We start from the raw sequence: 15106 nt of genomic DNA on the forward strand, positions 1-15106 counted from the left end.
CTGAAGAGACAGAAAACATAAGAATCCTATAGAGATTCTACAAATGAAAAGTATAAAAATGAAATAAAAAATTCACTAGATGGGTGCCTCACTGGACTGGTTGATAGAGCATGCAAATCCTGATCTCTGGGTTGTGGGTTTGAGCCCCACGTTGGGCATAGAGATTACTTTAAAAAAACAAAATCTTAAAAAAAAAAAAATTCACAAGAGGGCTCAACAACAAATTTGAGTTGAGAGAAGAAAAAAGCTGCAACCTTGAAGAGGAGTCAGTTGACAATATTCTGTCTGAGAAACAAAAGAAAAGGAACAGGGCACAAACAAACAAACAAACAAACCAGAGCCTAAGAGTTCATGTTCTTATAATGTACCAACATATATACATATATACGTACCAACAAAACATATAATGAAATACCGGAAGAAAGAAAAAAAGGACAGAATATATGGAGAAATAATGGCCAAAAACTTCTCACATTTTATATAAAATTTTAACCTACATATTCAAGAAGCTCAACAAACTCCAAATAGAATAAACTTAAAGAGATCCTAACCAACACACATGAGAAACAAACTGCTGGAAGAAAAGACAAAATCTTGAAAGCAACAACAGGGAAGGCACTCTTTGTGTACAACGAATCCTCAATAAAATAAATAAATAAGGGGCGCCTGGGTGGCTCAGTCGGTTAAGCGGCCGACTTCAGCTCAGGTCACGATCTCGTGGTCTGTGAGTTCGAGCCCCGCGTCGGGCTCTGGCCTGATGGCTCAGAGCCTGGAGCCTGCTTCCGATTCTGTGTCTCCCTCTCTCTCTGCCCCTCCCCCGTTCATGCTCTGTCTCTCTCTGTCTCAAAAATAAATAAAATGTTAAAAAAAAAAAAATTAAAAAATAAATAAATAATTTCTCATAAAAAAAAAAGGAAAAACAGTGGAGATCAAGTGGCAGTGATTTCAAAGTCTTAAAATTTTAAATCTGAACCAAGTATACCTCAATAATTTGAAAATAAATACATACGCACATTAAAAAACAACAACAAACCTAAAAATCTCAACCAAGAATTCTGTATCCAACAAAATTATCCTTCAAAAGTGAAGCAGAGAATCCTCTCTGGACCAATGATATTTCAGTCTTTACATGAACGAATTTTAGGCTCTGGGTAGGGGAAAATGAAGAATTTAAGACATTCCTAGATAAACAAAAAAAACCAGAGGAGTCCTTCAGACTGAAATGAAAAGAGACCATACATTAGCCCAAATCCACATGGAGATATAAAAAACACCAGTAAAAATAACTACAAAGGTAAACATAAAACTTAGGTAAACATAACAGACAGTATAAATATATATATTTTTTGTTTTTAACTCTTCTCGTCTCCTACATAACTTAACGGGAAACTACATAAAGCCATAATTATAAAACTGTGTGTGTTGGTGAGCTGTAATATATAAAGACATATAAATAAACACGACAGAAGAAAGGAAGGGAGAAAACAGAAAAGTAAAGTTTTTAATACTGAAATTAATTAAGGGTAATAATTCTAACTAAGCTTCTATAAATTCAGATGTCAACTGAAATCCCCAGAGCAAACACTAAGAAAATAATTCCAAAAAAGAATAGTAAAAGAAACAAGAAAATTAAAATGGTACACAAAAAAATATTTTTCACATAAAATAAGGGAGTAACAGAGAAGAAACAAAGGGGTCATGACATACAAAACACAAACAGCAAAATAGCAGAAATAAAATCTCATTGATACTACATTAAATATGAATGAATTAAACACTCCATTGAAAAGGCAAAGATGATCAGACTGAATAAATAACACTCAACTATATGCTACCTACAAGAGATTCAGGTTAGATACAAAGACAGAGACAGAAAATAATAGGACAGAAAAACATACTCCATGCAAACAGTGCTCAAAAGAGGTCTGGAGTGGCTATACTATTATTAGACAGCATAGACTTGAAGACAAAAATTGCTACCAGCGACAAGGACATTTTACAATGACAAAAGGGTCAACATATCATGAAGATATAGTAATTTTATGTACCTAAGAACAGAGCCCCAAAATATATGAAGCAAAAGGTGACAGAACTGAAGAGAGAAATAAATAATTTAGCGGTATTAATTGGAGACTTCAATATCACACATTTCAATAATTAACAAAATACAGATACTTCTCAAATGCACCTGGAACATTCTCCAGGGAAGATCACACGCCAGAACACAAAACAAGCCTAAAACAAAATTCAAAGAAATGAAATCACAGAACATAGAAATTATGATCTATAACCGCAGTTAAGATAAAATTAGAAATCAATGACAAGTAAAAATGAGAAAATCACAAATAATGTAAAAATTTAATGAAACACAAATAACACAACAGCACTTAAATAACAGTTAAATAGCACTCAAAACACTAACATAACACTTAATAACAAAGAGGTCAAAGAAAAAGCAAACAGCAAATTAAAAAATACTCCAATACGAATAAAAACGGACACAATATGCACAACGCAGTATGCAGCTTTAGTAGTACTTACAAAGAAATTGACAGGTGTAATTGCCTACATTAAAACAGAAGATATTAGGGGTGCCTGGGTGGCTCAGTCAGTTAAGCGTCCAACTTTGGCTCAGGTCAGGATCTCACAGTTCCTGAGTTCGAGCCCCATATCAGACTCTGTGCTAACGGCTCAGAGCCTGGAGCCCGCTTCAGATTCTGTTGTCTCCCTCTCTCTGTGCCCCTCCCCCACTCACACTCTATGTATGTGTGTCTCTCTCAAAAAGAAATAAACCTTAAAAAAATTTTTTTAAAGAAGATATTAAATCAATAACCTAACTTTCTATCTTAAAAAACTGGGAACTCAAACCAGGCAAAAGGAAGGAAAAAATAAAGATTAAAGCAGAAATATATGAAATAGGAACCAGAAAAACAATAACAATCAAGAAGTCAAAACTTAGTTCTTTGGAAAAAAAAAAAAAAACAAATTTGACAAATCTTTAATCTGATCAGAAAAAAAAAAAGACACAGATTACTAAACTTAAAAGATAAAGGAAGGCACAGTACAACTATCCTTACAAAAATAAAAACAAAAAAAAAAGCCTATGAACTGTGTGTTAAAAATTAGATAACCTTAAGTGGACAAATTCCTAGACAGTCACAAACTACCAAAAGGGACTCAAAAGGAGACAAAATCTGAACAGGCCTATAACCAAGTAAAGAGACTGGATTATAACACCTAGGGGTGTCCGGCTGGCTCAGCTGGAAGAGCATGCGACTCTTGATCTCTGGGCAGTATTCCCCAAACTCAATGTGAATTCAGTTTCTACCGAATTCCTAGCTGCCCTTTTCCCAGAAATTGACAAGTACATCCTAAAATTCACGTGGACCTGCAAGGCACCCAGAATAACCAGAACAATCTTGAGAAGAACAAACTTGGATTTCAAAATTTACTACAAAGCTGGTACAGCGAGGTACCAGGAGGACAGACATACAGATCAACGAAATTACAAAAAGAAATCCTTACATTAACGGTCAAGTGATCTTCAAGAAAGGTAAAGAAAATTTCTAAAAACCACAAGGAGGTACGCCTTGGGATGGCTATTATCAAAAATAAAACAACACAAAAACACAAAAACCACCACCTTTGGCACTGCTGGTAGGAATGCAAAATGGTACAACACCTCTGGAAAACGGTATGGCGATTTCTCAAAAACCTAAACCTAACAGGATACGATCCAGCAAGTCCACTTCTAAAATCTAACCAAAAGAACTGGACGCAAGGAACGTAGGAGCTACCTGCGCATCCATTTTCATAGCAGCATTATTCACAATAGCCAAAAGGTGGAAACGAGTGCCCATCAACAGAGGAATGGATAAACAACAGAGGAATGGATAAGGACACACAGTGAAATTGTATTCAGCGATACGAGGGAATGACTCATGCTACAGTGTGACTGAACTCTGAACACACCGTGGTAGGTGAAAGAAGGCAGTCAGGGAAAAGTTACACTTTGTGTGATTTTATTTATTTTGTTTTGTTTTGTTTTGTTTGATTAAACCCATGTATTTGTAAAAATTTACAAAATAAAAAGATGACTTATAAAAATAATTACATTTTCCATATGAGCTGCTGATTAACAAATTGACTTACATGTGTCGTATATCTTTCAGGCTGTTTAGTGGGTATTCTTCAAGATCAATCACTCCCTAAACTAACTCTCTATGTTATTTAGATTTATATATACCTTGATTATCTTGATTTCGTGTTTGAATACATCATGGAATTGTGTTAACATTTACATTTGAAATCAAGTTTTTAAAATTACTCCAAGAGTACATATATCACTAATTATTGTCCCACCCTTACTGGAGAATTCCAGACGTACCATCTAAACTACTCTCAGCAAATTGTAACATTTTGCATTACTGCATATTCAGCATTTTAAGCATATCAGCAGCACATGCCCATAGGGACTATATGTTTTAAGATGCAATATTAAATCATTCAAGGCAATAAAATTATATTAATGTTTTAATTAGAGCATTAAATGGCTTCATTTGGTATTCCTGCTGTCACAAGGTCATTTAATCACACTTTGTGTGATTTTACCTGCAAATCTCAAAACAGGCAAATCCATAGGAATAAAAAATAGACGAGTGGTTGCCAGTCTGGGTGGAAGGAAGGAATGGAGAGTGACTGCTAATGGAAACAGGGATTCTTTTCAAATGTTCTAAAACTTGATAGCAGTGATGGCTACATAACTTTCTAAATACAGTGAAAACTGAACTGTTCACTCTAAAGGGGAAACGGTAAATTATGAAAAATACGAAAGTTATGGTATAAGAATATTTCAAGAAGGCTCTTATTTTAGAAAACCCGAAACAATGCTATAAAAAGGGAACATACAATTGTAACAAAAAAGGAAAAAATTTTAAATCAAATATCCAATAATGGAATGGTTGGAAGATAAATTTGAGAAAATCTCCCAGAAGGTGGAGCAAAATTATCAAGACAGAAATGGGAGGAAAAAATGAAATCAGAGGACTGGTCCAAGTCCCCGCCCAGACTGAAAGGCCCTCCAAGCGCACTGCACAAAAAAATGAGTATAGTCTCGTAAAAGCCCCATTGACATAAAGTTTCAGACAAACTCTGGGTGCAAAGAGAACCAAAGTTATCTACATAGGATGAAGAATCAGAAGGACTTTGGAGTTCTCAGTAGAAACACTGAAAGCTGGACACAATGGGGCACTGGCTTTAACATTCTGGAAAAAGCCTTCCAATCTGGAGTTCTAAACCGCAGCACACTATTAATATCAAGATAGAACAAAGACTCCTCAAAGTCAAAAAAGTTTTCCTTCTCCATGTCTCTTCTCGGACAGCTACTGAAGAATATGCACAACTCAAGTGAGAAAGAAAACCAGGAAAGAGAAGATGTGGTCTTTGAGAAACAGGTGCACCGGCTAAGAAGACAGAAGTGAAGCCCCAGGATGATGACAAGAGAGAGACGTCAGGACAATAAAGGAAGAGATGGTGAGGGCAGCCAGTCCAGACTGGAGCAGGTTCAAGGGCAGTATGTAGACGGTACTAGCACACGGTAAGCATGGAGACAACTACTCAAATGAAAGTAAGACCATCATTAACCCAGGGAAAACAAAATGTTGTGCAGAAAAAAAGGGTAAAGCCATCAGTTCCCCGGGTACAGTGGGCTATAAATAGCACACACGGTCATAATATAAACAAAATGCTGTCATAACCACAAGTAAAACATAGCTACAACTGGTGGACAAGGAGATGTCAAATGGCTTGGCATGGTCAGGAGGAGCTGAAATTCATCCTCCGTCATGCAAAGTACAATTCTTACAGCGACAGAAACCACATAGGACAACACGTGCACGGTATTTACAACCACAGAGACAGGGCAGTCAGCACCCAGTGTTTGCCTCTGTGGGGAGATGGCAGAAGGGTAACGGACTGCCTTTCTTCCGTGTATCTTATAAATTGAGTCAACTCTGTGTAAACGCCTCGCATATAAAAGTTAAAAATGAAGGAACATCACAGAACACATTTCTCCTCTGCTTTTGCCTTGGGCCCTCTCTATACCGCTAAAGCTTACACAAGCAACTTAAAAATAAGTTTCAATTCTTCCCTTAGCGACACAACTGTTAGTAATGACTAGTGGATGTTCATAAATTTTTTAAGTTGAGGTAGCAAAACAAATACACTGACAGAGCCATGCAAAACTATAGGTGTGAGAGGCCAGTGCTAACAAATGCATCAGAGGACCAGGCCACAGCTCCATCTACGAATTAAAGGACCTTCAGGTTTAAAGCAGCTACTGTTTGAGGAGTCTGGTTCCCAAATGACGGTCTCAGAAGCAATTTAACACCATAAACTTCGTGAACTAAAATCTGTCATGGTGGATAAAGATATTTTCTGGAATGTGCCATGGGGTGACAGTGAATGTCACAGTGGGCTAAAAGCCTGTGTCTAGGAAAGAAGCCACAAGGAACTACAGGTGTGCCACACATGTCTCACAAACACCGCACGACACCATGGCATCTTACAAAGTCAGGCAGAAATTCATCACGTTACTTTCCGACCACACCATGTGCACGAACTGCGAAGACAGTGTGTGTAAGACTGTAAAATGCTATACTGACCAAACTCAACTATGCGGAGACCTTCTGATGTGCAGAAGATGTTGTTGACTATCTCCACGTTATCTGGTTGCATGTGATTTTAGCCACCAGATAGATAACGAGACGCAAATCATAACTGAATACGTGACCCAAAAGCGAAGGTCCAGTCCCCCCAACGTGAAGCTGACGAAAGGCCAAGCGTCTGCCCAGCTGTGAAATGGAAAAAGAAACCGCACCTCAAAGCACATTATGGCTCTTATCATTTAAGTCACTCAGCTGATGTGAAGGCATCTGTTTCATCATGTATTTCTTAGAGATCGAATTAATCTTCTCAAATACAACACGTACTCAATGGACAAACTCTTAAGAGTACAGCATTTCTATTTCAGGATTAAATCCAAGTGTCAGAAAGCACTGCGCACATCCCACAGTATTTTATTAGTCTTGTGGTGTCTTGCTAGGCTGAAAATCAACGATGCTCACATAACAGCAAAACAGGTGTATGTAAACGATGTACCAGAAGTCTAGAATGTTCAAGTACTCCCGTCAGCCACTTGGAGCCACATATAGCAGACGATGAATTTTCTGAACAACCAGAGGATTTTTTAAAAGAGCGGAATTTCATTCCATTTGTATGTATCACCAGCAAAATCGAAATAAAGGTGGCAGCCGGGGCCTCAGACCGTCACAGTGCTAGTGAAGGGTCTTGTAATCAATACAAAGAAACATGAAGTTTTGGCTTCTTTCACCAGAATGATGCCATTGAAGCACCAACAGCCTCCCTCTCCAGGCACTGTGTCCACCAGTTTTACGACGACAGCCGTGAAGGATGTGGGCCCGTTTCCCTAGGACTGCCCTCTCCGTGTGGTCTACAATTTGTAGGAAGTAATTTAGGTCACATGAAATATCGGCAAACCTCATTCTCATTCAGAGGCCCAAGCTCTTCTGTAGCTTTTCAATATTAAAAAAAAAAAAAAAAGGAGGGTGGTAGTGGAAAAAAACCAGTACTGGGAGTCTGGACAAAAAGGTTCTAGCCCCAGCTCTGGCTAGCATTAAATGCCCCTAGAACCTTACCTAAATCGCTCTCTGTGTTGGGGTCACCAAGACCAGCCCCAGGTTTAACGATGGACTGGAAGGACTCAGGACTCGGCACACAGTCACACTCAGAGCAATCACTACCATACTTAAGGACTCTCTGAGAAACCAGCAACGGGAGAAGGTACGCGGGGTGAGGTCTGGAGGGAACCAGGCACAAGCTTCCTAGAGCCCCTCCCAGTGGAGTGGAGTCACAGGAGATGCGCTGAATGCCCCAGCAGCGAGCTGTGACAACGTGTGTGCCGTGCTGTCTCCCCGCTCTCTGCCGGGCTGGTCACGCAGACACCCCCTGCGTAGCACTTACCAAAATGCCGGACACCCAGAAGGAAAGCAGGTGTTCGGCATAACACCCACTGCTGGGGCACAGTGACCCACTCTTGCCCACTCTTTGGGAATGGTGGGAAGCCCCCCAGATAGTAGCTTCCAGCTGCCAGCCCAAAGCCAGCCTTGCGAGAAGGCCTCCCCAAGGACAGTAGTCTCCTCTGCACCTTCGCCTCTCGAGAGCTCTGTGTTCCCTTGTCACCTCCTGGACCCAGGAGCAGCCTTTAGACAGGATGCAGGAAGTCCCACTGGGTGAGATGGCGTGCTCGTGGCCTGGGACCACCGCAAGCTACATAGCCTGGTGAAGCCATCCCTGGAGAGCAGGGAAGGGCTTCAGTGCTCACAGCCTGTCTCCCAACGGTGATGCAGACGTCAGGGCTTCAGTAAGAAGCCCTCTCCCTCCAGCCCTGCTCTCCCTGCTCACCCGGGCCCTCCAATTTTCCCTGGGACACTGTGCAGTGCTTTAATCTTTGGGTTCGTCTTTCTCCTAAGTGTTCTCCCATATACGCAAAGACCAGAAAGCTGAGGCTCATAAAACACAGTAACAAAAAAGTCTATTCTCACAGCTGACATGTTATACAAAAACATGAAAATAGTTTTATCCCCACCTAATTATCTTGCACGCAGCTCAGGTGCCATGGTGAGCAACCTGGGGTCAGACAGGACTCACGACAACACAGTAGAGCCCCACTCGACTGCTCCTGGAACTCCTACTTTAGGGTAAAAGGTCCACTTCCATCACATCCAATCAAGGGACATCAAGACAAAGGACTCCTGTATATTTCAAAGTCCCATTCCATATTTGGACTCCCAAGACTCTCTAATCTCTTGTGAAACAGGGTACAGAAAATTAAAAGGGGGGTCAGGAGACAGGGTTTCTGTGTACTCTCCCAAGTCACTTCACGTTTCTGGGCTTTCACGTTTCCGTCATCTCCAGGGACGCAGTGACAGGCTCAGATAAGCTACTCCATAAGCCGAGGCCACGTCCAGCTTCCCAGGACTCACGCATTACTCTCTCACTTAAAGTAACGGGGCACCAAAAGGTTGAAGGTTTGTCCATCACACTTAAAATTATGGATATCCAGTTGTTCATTATTTTTTACAGTTTTGACTACAACAGAGACATCTGTGGACTCAGGCTGTCTTGGACCTGATGAGACGCTGAGCTCCTGGCATTGGTCTCGATGTACTGAGATTGACAGAATACTACCATTTCAAAGAATTACTTCTCTATTTCTATCCGGACTCATTCTGCAAAGGCTTCATTAATTCAAACAAATATATTTTAAGCACCTAGTACATGAGGTGCTTTGTGCATACAAGATATAGAACTACAGGAACCACAAGAATGGTGAATTTTTCAACACCACTCGATTTTAAATATACTTCTAAAATCAACACACAGCATGAAGCATGGCTAGGTGTCTGGGTGATAATCCTCCTTTTGAAGAAGTAGAATGGGAGTGGCCAGGACACAGGATCTGGACAAGATCCCCAACCACCAATCCTCCAACCATATATTCTTTGCATAAAATTACAACAAATTAAGGAGTGCAAACCAAGATGTTAACTGAAAAAAAGAATAGGGGAAGACGAGCAGAAGAAAGGAAAAAAGTCTGAACTCACCGGGACTGTGGTAATCCTTTTTTACTGAGATCTGCCCTCACACGTTCTCCTACATGTCTGTAAATTTCCACTAAGCTGTTTATTGCTGCATCTCGAACCTAGATGTAAAAGAAGAGATCTTACAGCTGCTCTGTGTCAATCCACAGCACTCGCTGCTGGGACACAACAGACTATACACCACCCCGAGTGTATCACCGATCTACCAAGGTGACTGTGATACAATCCCTTATAGACATTTGACTAGACAGAGCCATGTTTGACAGGCTGACGTCGCTGTACAATTCCAGTGAGTAAATTCAGGTCCCATCTCGGTAGACATGTAAAGTCCACATCCCTTAGTTCTTTCAATTCTTTCAGATGATGTCAGGAAACCAGAATTTTCAGACCATCCTCCCCAAACAGAAAACACTACAAATAAGTGAATTATACAAAAAACAAAATACCATGTAAAAAGCATTCTAGATTTAACTCAATAAAATAAATACTTAGTGAGCAACAAAAATGGGTAGTAAAGTCTACACAGAGCCCTGTATTCAAGAAGCTAACAGTCCTGAAAGGAGACAGGGGTTGGGGGGTCGGGGGGAGCCCATAAATTCTATATTTAATACGGAGCACGATACTGTGAACATTATATAAGAGTACAAAGAGCTCCCACAGTTTAGGGAAGGGAGGAAGCACACAGAAGATACCAAGAAACATTTCCTGGAAGAGGAAGGAACCACTTAAAATGTGCTTGGGGACCAGCGTTTTACCAGGTAAAGACGAAATGAGACAGGTTCCAAACAAGGTACAGCCTGTGTGCAAAGGTATGAGAGCAGAGATGCAGGGCACGTGCTTCAGGAAGAGCAGGTGAGTGGCTGGCCAAACACAAACATGAACTCAGAAAGCAGCAATAAGCAAGGCTTAAGAAACAGAATAGATTGAAAACAGAAACAGGGAAATTTGAATGTGGACTGTCTGTCCGTCAAACATGATCATTGTAGCAATGTTGAAATTTCTTGAATGAGAAAATAGCAGGCAGTTGCATGACAAAATACCCTTGCTATTGAGAGATACCCACTGAAGTATCTCAGCGTCAAACTATCACACGTGTAAAATACTTTCAAATGGCTCAGGAAAAAAAGTGCATTTCTGCGGTGGGTGTGTGTACGCACACGGAGAGAGAGAAAACCAACGTTAACTGGTAAATACGGAGGTTACTACTGGCCCTACCATTTTTCTTTAGATTGAACATTTTGCAAATAAAAACATGGGGAAAAAATTTTTAGTATGCTGTGCCCTGGAACCAAGGCCAACCTGTGAGGGTTGGGGAGGAGGGGAGATGTGTCCTTACTCCAGTGGGCCCAGACAGGGGAGCAACATGATTTTGGACTGGGTCTCAAGCAATGAAAATCAAAATAACAGAGAAAAGACAGAGGAAGGAAGTAGGGACACAAAGAACAATGTACAGTCCTCGATCCTGCACACTACTCCTGAACAGTGTTACAGGACAGGGAACCTCACTGAGAACTTTTCCCTTTATGGTGGAAAAGGGAAACCTCATGTTATGGACCGAATGTCTGTGTGTCCCCCCCCACCCCCCACTGTATGCTGAAGCCCCGACCCTCAGTATGACTGCATTTAGAGACAGAACCTATGTAAGAGGATAATTAAGGTTAAATGAAGTCCTAAGAGTAGGGCCTTGGCACAACAGCATTGGTGTCTTCATAAGAAAAGACATCCACGAGCTGGCTCCACTCTCCACTCGTGTACGAAGAGGTCAGGTGAGCACACAGGGCGGGAGCAGTCTGCACACCCGGAAGAGGCCCCTCACCAGAACCAGACCACGCCGGCACCCTGATCTCCAACTACCAGCCTTCAGAACGGTGAGAAATCAATTTCTGTGCAGGCCACCGGGTCCATGGTATTTTGTTATGGCGGCCCAAGCTGACTAAAACAGACTATCAGTTTATTTGGGAAAAGAAATACCTTCTGATGTCAGGCAGCAGTTTTATATGGAGACACGTATGTATCACACAAATAGTTAATGCCACTGTGTCCTGAGGATCACTAGTAAGCACATTGCTTGGCTCACTTTCTAACGATGGCATTTGTTCACAGCCAATCACCTTAATGAGCAAGCAAGATCTTTCCTACTTAGAAAGTCTGGACCATCAACAGATTTAGTGGAAATACTAGCCTGAGAGTCAACGTAGATCTGGGTACCTGCTTGGCCTTTTAGGGGCTGAGTCATCCTGCATAAAATACGTAAACTATTTTAGTCCCAAAGTTCTCCTCTGTGAGCTGAAGGCTGCTTTGAAGGCCACAGGAAGTAACAAACTCACTCAACAAATTTGAGTGCCTGCTAGATGTCCAGCTAAAGTGCCTACATGGCCCAGGCAGGGAGCACGATAACCGAGCGCAGCAGGGTGGGTGTGTAACGACAAATGGCACCGGCCGGGGCCCCACTGGCAGAGAGAGAAGGGAATATGGAGGGTCGGGCACACAGGCTGCCATCACCCAGCCTTGGAGGAATACAGGGCAGCTCTGTCACATCTCCTCATCTCTCAAGGGAAGTCGGAAATACGACAAATGTAAAAACACCAAGACTCTAGGGGCGCCTGGGTGGCTCAGTCGGTTAAGCGCCCGACTTTGGCTCAGGTCGTGATGGCACGGTTTGTGAGTTCGGGCACCGTGTCGGGCTCTGTGCTGACAGTGTGGAGCCTGCTTTGGCTCCTCTGTCTTCGTCTCTCGCTGCCTCTTCCCCAGTCACGTGTGTGCGCCCTCTCCCTCGCTCAAAAATAAACATTTAAGGAAAAAAAACACTAAAACGCTAAACGTAAAGCTAAAACGTTGTGCAGACACGTGTACACAGACACATGCCAGTCTGTTAGAATGCAATTCGGTTTCAGGCCAGCAGTCTGTGACCCACACTCTGTGTGTACAAAACACAACACAATGGCTAGTGGAAGTGGAGCTATCTACACGTTCGAAACCAACATCCTAAGCCTTCGAAACCATCATTCCTCAGGCCCACAAAGCTACAGGGTCAGACAGCATTTGAGGGTCTAAAGCACCCCGGATGCAAGAGATACAGAGACACACGTTTTCTGTGGCACTACAAAGTACTGTGCTCCAAACGAGAAGCAAGTTCTGTAAAAGTAACTCGCTCAGGATGAAGGCACAACGTAGTGCTCACTTGTACACGCAAGCGAATGGGTCCCCTACGGCTTCTGCCCACCCTCAGGCTCACCAGAAAAAAGGAACCCCGACATCTGGGGCCGCTGGGACTCCAAGAGCCCCATATATTAAACGCTGCCTGGCAGGCCCACACTGAATGCTTTATGGAATCTGAGGTCTTTCAGATCTATGACCCTCCCTCACTGGACCACTGTTTACTGGGACACAGAGGGGGCGGGCCACCTGCGGGGCCCACAGCAGGAAAGCCCGATGTGAAGGTTAAAGTAAGGGCAAGAACACAGGCACCTGCAGCATACTCCCACACCCCAGGAGCAGGACTGATGGAGTGCGGCGGTGCAGAGAAGCGGGTGGTTAAAGTCTCCCGGCGGGAGGGTTCTGGGAGACGTGGACCGTGCGTGTCTGTGGGCCCACGGTGCAGATGGCCATTGCCAAGGCAGACGTGAGGCTGCAGCTGGTCACCTGAGTGTGGTTTCAGCACTCTGGCTCTATCTGGCTCTGAGGCAGACTGCCGAAACCTGCCCACTGAGCGCCAACCTCATTCTGCCCCAGGGCCGGGTGTCCCGGAGGCCCAGCACGCATATTCCACGTCACCCGTGGCAGCGCCTGAGTTAGGAACAAGGAAATTCCGCCAGCCAGGCTGGCTTTTCTGCTGGACTAAAGGATACCGTGTGATAGCAGTGATCAATGATGGACTTTTCTCCCCACGGGAAACAAAAATGTAAAGAAAACCAAAAAGACAGAAAAGACAAAATAACCCATTTTGGTACTTAGAACTTTTTTTTTTTTTTTTAAGTTTCTTTTCAAATTAATGTTGAAACAGAAAGCATGATTCAGTAAATTAAAACGTCTAAAAATCCCAGGGGCGCCTGGGTGGCTCAGCGTGTGAAGCAACTGACCCTTGATTTCGGCTCGGGTCACCGTCTCACAGGTTCCTGAGTTCAATTCCCCAGATGAACTCTGTGCTGATGGGGTGGAGCCTGCTTGGGATTCTCTCTCTCTCCCTCTCTCTCTCTCTGCCCCTCCACTGCTTGCATGCCTTCTCTCTCTCTCTCAAAATAAACAAACATTTAAAAAAAAAAATCCAAAAATCCCACTTCCAGTGTCATATATTTTCAGTGAAGCTGGACAAAGGAGGGAGTGGCAAGAGGAAAGCAGGTGGGGGCAGGGGGAGCGGTCAGCACACATGCCCAGAGGAGGGGCTGGGCACCTGAACAGAAGCAGCGCTGCGTGGCGGAGTGAAGGCCTGGAGGTGAGAAAAGGCAAAGCCAGAAGAGTGGGAGAGGGCTGGAGCAGGGGTAGGGTGGGAGGTGGAGGACAAGCTGGCACGACCTCTCTGGGGGGCACGTCAGCGATCACCAGTCACAGCCTAAAATGAGAGGCCTGCTTACCACGTGTATTTCTTTGGTGAACTGTTGCAATTTTCGGCCCCTTTATCTATTGAGGTGTTTTTCTGATGAGCCCGTACGAGCGAACTAATGTAACACAAAGGACTCTCGGTGACAAACAGAACTGACTGGTGGGAAAACTGGCACTTCTGAAGCCCAGGCTTGGAAAGTTCTGGGACCTGCCTGGTGACTGCCCAGATTGCCAACTCTTCTCCTTCCCTTACACAAACGAGGTGGTGCTCTGGAGTCTGGTTTTTGAATTTACGGAAGATTTACATAAAACACCATCCAGAGTTTGTCTGGGGTCAAGGAATTTGCAGCTACATATACCAAAGGGGTCACCACCCACACAGAATAAGGGAAGTTTCCATCCCCTCAGAACATACTGCTCAGGCCCTTTCCATCTAATCCCCCTTCCCCCAAGAGTCAATCCCTATCTGACTTCAATCAGCACTGATCGCTCTCCCCCGAGCTCACCCCCTCTTGGCTGGAGAGGGAGTGACTCCAGCAACATTATCTTGGAGGCCGGCACAGAGGACGTCACTTCACAGGCAGTGAGGCCTCAGCCACACACAGAACAGGGCAGAGGGGCCACCACATTCACCAGTGATGCCTTATTAATGCTAACGGGCTCTAATGCTAATATCTGGAACGATAATCAGAGCATTACAAACAGGAATGAAGTCCCACCCGCCTACCAGGTATACACAGGACACCAAAATGCATCCTGATGGTCTGTAAGCAGGATACTTCTTTCTCACCAAAATATACTCACCTGGCTGTTGGGGTCTCCAAGTAAGTTACATATATGTGGCACAATCTTGCTTAGTGTTAAAGTGTGTGCTCCAGAGCTGAAAA

The 15106-nt window shown here is 43.2% G+C and overlaps 1 protein-coding gene across 27 annotated transcripts in view; it reads right to left on the reverse strand.

Annotated features, from left to right (window-relative positions):
* CLASP1 (cytoplasmic linker associated protein 1) overlaps positions 1-15106 on the reverse strand; it is a 271145-nt gene that overhangs the window by 158188 nt on the left and 97851 nt on the right. For all 27 annotated transcript variants that reach the window (XM_053909860.1, XM_053909828.1, XM_053909856.1 and 24 more), the window contains exons 6-7: positions 15024-15099; positions 9684-9781 (exon numbers count right to left, since the gene is read on the reverse strand). In XM_053909860.1, the coding sequence (XP_053765835.1) occupies positions 9684-9781; positions 15024-15099 (174 nt within the window). The remainder of the gene's footprint in view (positions 1-9683; positions 9782-15023; positions 15100-15106) is intronic.

Source organism: Panthera pardus, unplaced genomic scaffold (assembly GCF_024362965.1).
Source record: "Panthera pardus isolate Hobbes unplaced genomic scaffold, ASM2436296v1 HiC_scaffold_10, whole genome shotgun sequence".
Lineage (NCBI taxonomy): Eukaryota > Metazoa > Chordata > Mammalia > Carnivora > Felidae > Panthera > Panthera pardus.